This window comes from Melopsittacus undulatus, unplaced genomic scaffold, assembly GCF_012275295.1.
Source record: "Melopsittacus undulatus isolate bMelUnd1 unplaced genomic scaffold, bMelUnd1.mat.Z mat_scaffold_280_arrow_ctg1, whole genome shotgun sequence".
NCBI lineage: Eukaryota > Metazoa > Chordata > Aves > Psittaciformes > Psittaculidae > Melopsittacus > Melopsittacus undulatus.
Genome location: NW_022994208.1, coordinates 1216 through 12341, shown reverse-complemented (window position 1 = coordinate 12341; position 11126 = coordinate 1216). Strand labels below are relative to the sequence as shown.

The 11126-nt window shown below is 43.3% G+C and overlaps 1 protein-coding gene and 1 long non-coding RNA gene across 2 annotated transcripts; both read left to right on the top strand.

Annotated features, from left to right (window-relative positions):
* The first annotated feature begins 80 nt into the window (after nt 1-80).
* Nucleotides 81-1968, top strand: LOC117438418 (uncharacterized). The gene is made up of 3 exons (XR_004550778.1): nt 81-183; nt 1389-1511; nt 1948-1968. It is a non-coding gene; the product is annotated as an uncharacterized lncRNA (long non-coding RNA).
* Nucleotides 1969-1999: 31 nt separating this feature from the next.
* On the top strand, nt 2000-4584 carry LOC117438417 (integrator complex subunit 7-like). Its single transcript, XM_034073942.1, has 5 exons — nt 2000-2004; nt 2057-2067; nt 3144-3278; nt 3774-3871; nt 4270-4584. The coding sequence occupies exons 1-5, from the start codon at nt 2000-2002 to the stop codon at nt 4531-4533; spliced, it is 513 nt and encodes a 170-aa protein (XP_033929833.1). The 3' UTR covers nt 4534-4584.
* Nucleotides 4585-11126: the final 6542 nt, after the last annotated feature.

The window sequence follows — 11126 nt, the reverse complement described above, 5'->3', positions numbered from 1 at the left end:
CCCCTTTCGGTCATCGCCCCCCCACTCCTCTGATTGGCTGAGGCGCCACCCGCGCAGCCGCCTTTCTTCACCGTGTGCAGTACCGAACTTTGGCCACATGATGGCAGCACCAGTCCTCTCTCGGCGCCGCACCTCCGCTTTCCCGACCCGGTTTGCCGCTGATTGCCGCCCGAAGGACACACGGTAGTACCGGACAGCGGCCCCCAGCCGCTTTCTCCCCCGTCGCCCCCCATTTCAATGCTGAATTTTCGACAGAGCGGGCCCCCCCTCCCGTCTGCACCGAACACATGACGGCAGCAGCGAGCGGCTTCCGGAGCCGCTCCGCCCCCCCCACCTCCACCACCTGCAGTACCGCCGTTCGGACGCACGGTGGCAGCACACGCTCCCTTTTTTCGGTGCCGCAGGTAGCGAGTCTGAGCACAGTGACGTTTGAGACTAGCTAGTCCTTGTAGTCGCGAAAGTCATTGCTTTCTTTCCATCTTGCACAGCTATGAAAGGCTGATGTCTGTTACTGTTAAACTAGTAACATTGATCTGTCTGAAACTTCTTTTTTGATGTGGCTGATTTCTATATTTCAGAGGATGCTTTCAATAGTATGGAATCTAAGCCAACTGAAACAACATTAGAACACTCCCTAGGCTTTCGGGTTTTTTTTAATGAGTAAAAGAGTGGCGATTTATTACCTCTATGAGGTAAGATTGGTGATTTAGGCTGTATTTCTGTAACAGAACAGCCACTGCTGCTTAAAAGTGATAAGCCAATGTGGGGATGGAAAGCAAAAGCATGGCCAGCATCTTCGTGCTTTTTCATGTGCTGGCTATTCCATCTTTCCATCTCTGTGAAGTTTCAGGAAAAGAACACCACAAGGGACATGTAGTTAGTGTCATTTAATAAGAGATCAAGGCTTCAGAGGGGGTGGGTAGGGGTTTGGGGTGTTTGGGTTAGGGTTAGGGTTTGGCAACCACATAGAAGGTGTCTGTGTTGATGTCTGTTAACTGCAGATCATGCAGCCACCCAGATAAGCTTCAGTAGTTGCTAGTAGTATAATCACAACAGTATAAGGGTTTTTACTGAACTTCTTGGAGATACTTTATGGTAGCTCTGAGAGTGTCAAAACAGCTTTCGAGGCTTCTCAGGTGTGCAGGGTGAGAGAAGATAGAGAAGGATGTTTGAACAAGCAGAGCAGCATGGTAGAAATCAGCTGTCAGACTGTCTTAGCTTGCTGTGGCATTGCAGCCTAAGCAGTGGCTTTTCCATGTGGTGAGCCATCGGGCAGATATGGTGAGTTAGTTTTGGCTGTGTATGCTCAAAATTCCATCACACGTACCTTTAAAAAGACCTTCCCTCTAGTAGCATCTCTCTCAAACAGTGAATTTACTTTGTTGCAGATCCAGCTTTTGTTGCAGTACTTGAAGAATGACCCCAGGAAAGCTGTGAAGAGACTTGCAATCCAAGATTTAAAGTTGCTGGCCAACAAGACACCACATACGTGGAGCAGAGAAAACATTCAGGTTGATGCATTCTTTTAGGCTATAATTTGTTAGGGAAATTTGCAATTAGTTGCAGGATTCTTTCCAGAAGAACAATTTTGGAGGTAAACAAACTTTGTAATCATGCATGTCTCTAAGACTGGAGAACTGTCTTATCATCTTTACCAATATTTGGATCAGTGAGAACTGATAACTTTTTTGCAACTGATTTTTAAGTAAGAAATGACTTAGAATTGGTGTTTCCTAGCATCTGAAACCCGCTGTCCTTTTTCTGCAAGCTATGTATGTCCTAGGTCTGCTATTGAAACAGATGCTTCAGGACATGACTCCTGATTTTAATTTCAGTAGAGTCTATTTGACTCTCAAAACTTTTCATAGCCAAGTGCAACCAAACTTTTGAATACAGATGGCTCATGGGACTTCCTTCCTCTGGATCTTTTCTCCTGCTACTCTTTAGGCACTCTGTGAATCTGCTCTTTCAAACTCCTTACGACAGCTTGAAGCTGGGCATGCTGTCTGTTCTTTCCGTGTTATCGGGGACCATTGCCATTAAACAGTACTTCAAGCACTGCTCCAGGTAAGAAAACAAGATCAGCTTATTATCTTTGGCATTTTGGGATGCTTTGACCTGTCTGTCTACTGATAATCAGTTTCATCTGAACATTTTGTAGTGTGTTCTTAAAATGGTTTTGAACTTCAGCATACTAAGGGAGAGACAGAATGTGTTCATCATATGTAAACTTAAAATGGGATACTTGCATACCCACAAATAGTCATGGTCTAAGATTTTCTTCTTGATTTTGTGATTAATGTGCCTTATGAAAGATTTTCTTACCTTTGGGTCTTATATGCCCTCAGTGGTATGGTTTAGTGGTGGTCTTGGCGATCCTGGGGTAATGGTTGGACTTGGTTATCTTAAAGGTCTTTTCCAACCTGGTTGATTCTATGATTCTTCAACTTTTCTTCATTGAATGAAGAAATGTAATGCCTCCCAAGTGGCTGTCCGGCATTCTGCTTTGAAACCATGGATTTGCATAGTTTTTGAGTAGCATGAAGACTTAATGGTGTGAGTGTGGGGCTGGCATATTATCCTGGCTCAGTGAAGCTTTGCCACATTTGTGGGAATGACCTGCTTCAGTACCAGGTGAACCTTTTCTGCCTTGTGACTGTATTTTGAAGAAAGAGAGTAGACATTTAAAAGTGATTCAGGCTATCTTGTTCTTAAAATGTTGATCACATGGTTTTCTTTTCTTTAAAAGCCAGACTGCCCTAATGAGTTATTACAAGCCCAACTACATGGGCTGCAGAAGCAGAGAAAAATAGTACATCCTCTTCAGTCATTCTGGCATGTCTTAATATGTTTACCAGCTTTTTTAATGAGATATAATAATTCTTAAGGTAATACTTCTCCGAGTCCCTGAAACATCAGCCTTTAGACCCAAATATTCTTTCTTACCTCTAACTTGTATAGTCTTCAGGAATGGAGGGAGAGCCTCTGTGTGTGTGCAGAAAGAGATGTTTTCATCCTGTCCTTTAAACATAAGAAATAATCCTAAATCAATATAGACTTTCTGTAGAAATGTGCTTGAAGAGATCTGTGGTGTACTTGCAGACTGTGCTGACTTATGTCCTGCTTGCCTTGTCTTTGCTTAGGAACAGCAACTACAACTACAAGGTCATTTGATTTAGTAAAACTGGCACAGGAGTGCTGTTACCATAATAACCGTGGCATTGCAGCTCATGGTGTGAGAATTCTGACTAATATATCAGCCTCTTGTCAGGAAAAAGGTAAATGAGAGCAAGGACAGTGAAATGTGTCTGTTTGCAGTTAGGCTTATGCACTTAACATGTGCTAACTGGTCATGTCTGAGAACCTGTCTGTAAATCTGCCTGATTCTTCATGCTGGTTTGGGAGAATGGGGCCTATAATCTAGCAGAGAACACTCTGTATGATTTTATGAATGGTTAGAAAGATTCCATCTTTGATTTAGAATTGTTTGTCAGCCTTTGAAAACTCTTTGCACAAAGCCTGTTGCAAAAGAATAACAGGGCATTTAGAAGCCTTGGTCCAGAGACTTAATGCTCTACAAATGCCACAGTTGGTGTGACTGCAGGATAAGTTACCTGAGACATGGAACAGCAGAATTGCTTCTAATCAAAATAAAGTGAGGCAGAGGTATTGGGAAGATACTGGTCATGAATGCAACACCAGTCCAAACGTTATAGCACCTGTGGTCAGAAAATGTAACTGAGAACTAACTTACTCTTTTTTCCTTTTCTTAGATCTTCTGCCTTTGGAGCAAGATGCAGGTTTTGGCTTAGAAGCTCTACTTGTTCTTTGTAGTCAAGATGACAGTCCAGGAGCTCAAGCAACCTTAAAGGTGACATTACTATTGTCTTCCCTTAGGACAGCTTTAAGTTTTACAGTAATACTCCTCTCAGAGGAACAGCTATAATAAAACATGAAGTTGAACGTGGCATGGAGGTGTCTCTGGAGGACAAAGGACACAGCTTGCTCTTTGGAGGTGGGAATGCAATGTACAGGATTACACCACTTCTCTATTATTTTAATTTACCCACTTCATAAGCTGCTTCTGTTAATTTTACCCAGTTATTTTTCTATAAAGCCTGGTGGTGTGAGAAAGATTAGAATTTCTTGTATTTGTCTTCTTTATTTCTGCAACCATACTTGCAGATAAGTGTAACTTAACTTTAAAGTTAAACTTTAACTTTAAGTAGACGTTATGTTTATTGTACCTGTTGGTTGTGTGAGTTGCAGATCACGTTAACTTGCATGGTGAAGCTGGTCAAGTGCCGTCCTCACCTGAGCCAGTCAGTAGTTGAATCCCTGCTGACCCAGCTACACAGCGCCCAGGATGCTGCCAGGATTCTCATGTGCCATTGTTTAGCAGCTATTGCCATGCAGCTGCCTGTCCTAGCAGATGGGATGCTAGGAGACCTTATGGACCTCTATAAATTAATTGGACTATCTGCCACAGATAAAAAACAGGAACTCTTGGTAAGACTTCCTTCTGGTAAATAGGTCTTAGATTCATAGAGTCATAGAATCAACCAGGTTGGAAAAGCCCTTCAAGCTCATCCAGTCCAGCCATTCCCCAGCCCTGCCAAGGCCACCACTGCCCCATGGCACTGAGGCCTCGTCTCCACGCTGTGTGAACCCTTGCAGGGCCGGAACCTTTAAAGGTTCCTTCCAACCAAAACCATTCTGTGCTCCTATGATTAGAACCCCAGGGAATGCAGGCGTTTCCCTACAGCTGCTGAGGGTCTCTTTAGAAGCCCAAGGCCACAGTTACCCTTCTTTCTCAGGGAAGGGCTTCCCATCCTCACGTTCTTTGGTGTGTCTGGTGGCATTGTGCCCATGCCGAAGCTCGTCTTTGGCACCTTGAGCTAAAGTGCTTCACTGACGTGAGGTTAAATTCATCTGGAGGAGCCTGTTTTTAATGCAGCCAGGGAGGGGAAAACTGGCTTATTATTTGCAATACTGAGCTCTGTTCAAGGTCACGGTAAATGTTTGCTGCCACAAGTACCAGTACCAATGCGAGTAACACCCAGCTCTGGGCAAATGCACCTTGATTTCAACCTATTTGAACTGGTCACTTACCAGCATAGCAAGTATCACATCCTGCAGGCAAAGCTGCTCTGGTGCAGCTGATGGATCCCTGAGCCCAGCAGGAGGCCTGAGGCTGCTTTTCCATTTACCTCTAAGAGCAATGACACTCGAACCACAGCAGGACATAGAGCTTTGGTGTGCATAACCCCAAATGTATCTGCCTTTCCTAACCTGCCAGGTAGGCAGCGTTAGTGCCGCTTTCTAGCTCACTAAAGGGTATTATCTGCTCAACATTTTCCAGTGACAAGACTTCACCTGTACTGTAGCTGATGGGGGGCTCACAGACCAGAACACACACAGCCTATTCCACAGATCGGCTTTCCTGGCAGCCCCGGGCAGCACTTGCAGGGACAGAGGTGTCTACTTAGCCCTGATTCCAAGAAGAAGCCGTAACATGGCTGTTTCTAACTCGTTTATGCCCTCTTCTAAACTGTTTTATTTGCTATTTCTAAATCCTTTCTGCCATTTCTAACCCGTGTTTGGTCACTTCTAACCCTTTTGTGAAAACTAAAGAATAAGGTATTGTTTATTAAGATATATGTTAGGTATATATATATGTTAAGCCCAATATAAAGGTTAGACAACAAAAGATATGAAATTGCTTATGCACACAGTTAACGGACACAGTTTATGCAAGATAAGGTAAACCACAATCGCTTACACCAATTAAACCAGAAACCGTTTATGCAAACATAAGATGACCACAAGGTGTTACAGAAACTGGCTTGCAAGATGTTCCAGGAACTGGCAGAAATAAGACAAACCACTCCACATAAGGACATAAATGAAGGGTCAACTATGGAACAAAGGAGGAAGACTTCTTACTTCGGCCTCACCGACCACCGGGAGCAGAGGTCGACCCCCTAGCAACAGCTGAAGCATGCGCAGAGTACCTCAACTACGTCATGAACACGGAAGTAAAAGATGTATAAGGGAGGGCTTTTTGAACTGCTCAGCACGGCAGTAGGCGGAGCGCAGACTCCCCTGCCGTCCAGCGCTGTCTTTGCTCATATTCTACTTGCTATAATTAATAAAATTCTAATTGGATTATGATCCGTTGTGGTCTCAATTTATAACAATTTCTGGTGCCGTGACTCGGATAGGAATGGTGAGCTTTGGTCCTCCGGGGAGGCGCCCCGCGACATTTCGCGGCCCCGCGACCAACAGCCTACCTCAACCTTACCGGCGAACCTAAATTCTAGAATAATGAGCAAAGGAAAAACCGGTAAAATCCCATAAAAATTCTGTGCACGGGAGTCCGGACGAAGACTCAGGACGCGTAAGTATATTGCGAAATTCGCAGAGCGGAATTGTTCGCGGCGAAATTGTTCGCAGGTTTGCCGTTCGGGCGGGATTGGGTTTCCTGGAATATAACGAATGAGAGGTTCGATATACTGAACCAAGCGAGTGTGGACCCTTAAGTACTGCGTTTTCCATCTCCCGCGAGGGACTGGGCCAGGAACAAGGGGGAGCGAGTGAGTGTATATTTGTGGATATTCCAGAAGATGGGGGGCGAAGGGCAGCAAGCCTTCGACTCACATGAATACCCCTTAGATAATTGGAGAGATTTCCCTGAAACCCTAGGGAAAGATAAGCAAAAAAATGATAGAATATTGTACTAAGATATGGGGAGGGAAGACGGGCCCAGGTAGAGGTCCCCGGAGTAAGACAATGGGTCAGAGTAAGAGTCGTAATTATAACCCAGAAAAGGATCCAAGGAGAGATCCTAAGAATAAAGCAGGGAGCAGCCCACCGATGCACCACCGGACGGTCCCCTGGGGTTAATGATAAAGTACTGGGACATTCAGCCGTCCCAGGAAGGAAAAAAGAATAAGGGAAAAAATGGTCCATTACTGTATGAAAGTATGGGCAAAAGAAAAAAAATTCGACCCGATATTTGGGTCCGCAAGACACAGTGGTGTCTTGTACAAAAAGGTTTTATGCACAAGAGGCAGCGGGCGTCCTATGGTTTACAATCACAGGAGGCAGTGGGCATCTTGTAGTTAGGATCCTGCAAGACACAGTGGGTGTCTCGTAGAAAAAGTTTTGGTTTTTAGGCAGCAGACATCTGATGGTCTGAATCCTGCAAGATACAGTGGGTGTCTTGCAGAAAAGGTTTTGAGGATTTCAAGGTATGTGCTGCATGAAAGTAATCTGACCATTCTGAATCAATCCATACTAAGCTGGGAAAACTGCAGGAGAATATGCAAAAGCTTAAAATTGTTGGAAGTGGATTGGATAAGGAGTTACTGGATGGTTCAGAGATATACTTAACCAAGGCCTTCTCCAGGTAACATGGATAGGTCTGTCATAAATAATAGAGTAAAAGAATTTACTCACTTTATAGAAAAAGGGGAAACTGATACACGGGTAACCAATGTACAGGGAGGTAATACAGAGAAATTGTATAAGGAAGTTAAAGGAATTCCTATGCTTAAACAAAAGTATTGTCTGTCCTAAATACCTGCCATTGCCATCTTGCCAAGGCATTGATTACTGCTGGAGGGGAAGAAGCAGATGCTAATTCTATTGACAAAAGCAGATGAAAGGTCCTGCTGATAAGCCGGGAGAGGCAGACTGGGCGATCAAGCCTTAAGACCATGACAAAAACACAGGTGTTTGGTCCTATTAATAAGCGGCAGGAGAAGCAGACTGGGCGCCGACTAACCCTAAGTCCATGTCTGGAGATTAAAAGGTGTAAAGTTTAAAGAGGGAGACTCATTTACTTCATCCTGAAACCCTGCCCATGATCAGAAGGGGCACTGCGCAAGTGCAAAGGACCTTCTGGCTCATTATAATACGAAGCGGGGATAGATAATACATATGTATAGGCGGATCGGGTGAGCCCGGGTTTTCGCTGTATCCCAAGTTTTGGGAGCCAGGACGGACCTGCTAGGGGGGCAGGTGAAGGGTAAGCGAACCCACCAGGTTTCTGCTGTATCTCAGATTCTGAGAACCGTGAGGAGAGTAAGCGGAACCATAGTGTGAGTGAGGGATCCCATGTGTAACTTTGTGTTTCTGTGTGACTGAGACGTAGCATAGCTACAAAGCGAGTGTGGAGTCCCAATCCGCGGTTCCGTGTCTCCGCGAGGAGAGCGGCCGATACGGACGAAGCGTCTATATTTTTTTGCACCTGTGTGTCCTGTCTGTGAGCGGGGGCCTGGCTGCCCCTCCCGCTGTCCTGTCTGTGTAACCCTGTGTGTGTCCTGTCTGTGAGCAGCTTAGAAAAGGGCGGAGGGGGAGTGTCCGCCTGCCCCTCTCGCTGCTTTTTTTTTGTCCTGTGCATCTTCTTGTGTGTGTACAGCCATTAAATTATAGATACCCAATCGGTAATTCTCTGAGAACAGAAATAAAATGATTATTTTGTGGAAAAAGCCACAAAAGTTCTGGGAGGTTAAAAAGAAAAACTGGGAAAGGGTTTGTAAAAAAAAAAAAAAAAAAAAAAAAAAAAAAAGTATCAAAGAAAATTTGAAGAGGCATGATTGTAAAGGAAATTTTGCTGTAACCGAAACTATGATCTAACAACAGGGGAGCCGATCTTCAGAAACCAGAGATATTATTGTACTGACCCCTTAAAAAATATCATACAACTTGTGTGTAGGTGCTCTCATTTTCATAAGTGCATTTGCAGAGTACTGGGAAAGAGAAGCTATAGAGATCTGTAAAAGATTGGCTGAAATGGGAGCCGGTCAAGACAAGGAAATTCTGAAGAAAAGCCCATTGGGTTACATTTGGCACATTGGAAAGAACTGAGAGGGTTTTCTGGGGCCTCTGTAAACAAGAAAACGTTGGAAAAATATTATAACCAATGCTGACATTCATACACTTTAGAGATCAGGAAAAATTACCTAAAATGGAACTTTGAATTATTATACATTGTTATAATTAATGTTGTTTTTGAGGTGATAAGGAAAATGGAATGAAGTAATGTATGCAGATATGACAGAGTGCAAAATTAATATACCTCTTCCTGATCCCTTAATTTTGGATTTGGAAAAGGACAGGAAAAACTGAAAGCTAAAGAGATGTTGTTCAGATTGTGATACTGGGGAAAGATGTTAAGAAGTTAAGATGTTAAAAGGAGGAAGCTCGAGCAGCTCCTGTGTTTGAGCATGGGATGGGTGCCGGGATAGCAAACAATGGAAACAGACATGTTGATAGATGGGACTGAAGGGTTGTTGGATAAATGTGGACTGGGAGTAAAGGAGGAAACATGGAAGTGGATAAAAAGAAAGCGGTTGCTTTAAAACTGGGGAGAAGGAATGTTGAACAGAGGTGGGGGAGTAGGCTCTTCTGTGGAACCGGATCTGTGTGTGTGCTATGGGGAATCTGGACCCTGGAAGTGAGACTGCCCTGGAGGGGAGTGCCATGGGCTGCTGCAGTGAATGAATTAGAACTAGAATTACATAAAAGCTGAAAAGAAGGAGTTTATCCCCCTCGTTGGGAGGGACCATTTCTTGTTCTTTTAACTACAGAAACGGCGATAAGAGCTGCTGAAAAAGGTGGACACACGCGTCTCGAGTAAAAGGACCCATAAAAAATGGAAAGTTGTGACTGAACCCAGAGACGCCAAGCTGACCCTCTAGAGGACTTGGATAAGTAACTGAGAGAATTCATATTGACTCCTGTAAACTGATATGGGAAATGAAGATATAGTTGAAATTATTTTAAGAAACCATAGGATAAGGGCCAGTATTAGTCCATGTCCTCCTATATGCAAACACTGCAATTTGTATATTAGAGCCAAGTGTCCCAATTGTTTTAAGCATATTATTACTCATAGGAGAGACCATGAACAATTTTTGAGAAATCTGTTACAGTTCTTTTTGCATTCAGTGTGAAATTACCACCTCGTTGGAACAGTTGTTGTGGGTCAAATACTACTGTCATAGTAGCCGACTGGGAATATACCTTTAACCTACCAGAGAGGGCAAGACCGGAGGGAGTCGGTGCTGCAGCTGAAAAGGTCTGCCGAGGGCTGCAACCCCTGGGGCTGTGACCGCTGAGCACTATGATCCTGACCGGACCTCTTTTGGTGTCGTTTCTGATAGGAACCATATGGAGAAGATGCGGTGGCTTTTAAAAACATTCACAACAACTATAGTTGAATGTATTACCACAACTAGATGAAGGAGAATAACCTCTAAAACCTTGGTATATCACACTGTTTATGAATGCAAAGGAACAAAGATAGGCAGTTGCATATATAATCAACCCCAGTATGAATTGTGTCAGGAAAAACAAGCAAAACTGTGTGTTATGATCCAAAGGAACTTCCAACCTTGTATTGGGGTAGAAATGAGAACAAATTCAGAAGAAGGGAAATTAATTGGAACAAGTGAAGTTATAACCAATTTGAGTACCTCACTGTCAATAATTTTTGATGCATGTGATATTATAGATGATGATTTAGATACTAATAGTGGAAGTTCAGAGTGGAGGCAGTACTACAGTAGCCAACCAAAATATATTTGCCCAGGTGGATACCAATGTCATATAAATCCTGATTATGTACCTAATCAAACAGCTAGGTATCAGTCATCACACCTCTGTGGAAGAAAAGGATGGTCTTGTGTATGCTGGGATACTGCAGGCTAGGGATGTGATTATCAATGTAAGACTTTACAAGCTTCAATAGCAAGAATGCAAACAAACAATAACTGTACAACCCGTGCCTGCAATCCAATAAATTTAACTCTCATAGATTTAAAAAAAAAAAAAAAAAAAAAAAAAAAAAATGGAAACAGAAGCAAGTAACTAAAATTGGACTTAAAATATATGGAACTGGGGAAGACCCAGCTGTGATTATTAGTATTAGATCAAAAAAAAAAAAAAAAAAAAAAAAACTGGAGTCCAATATGAAATTCTCACAGTTGCCTAAAAATCTCCTTGTAAATCTTGCTGAAAAATATCTAAAGCATTGAATGTAACTAACTGCTATGTTTGTAGGGGAACTAACCAGGGAAAGAGATGGGCCTGGGAGGCAATGGAGAGTAATACAAGCG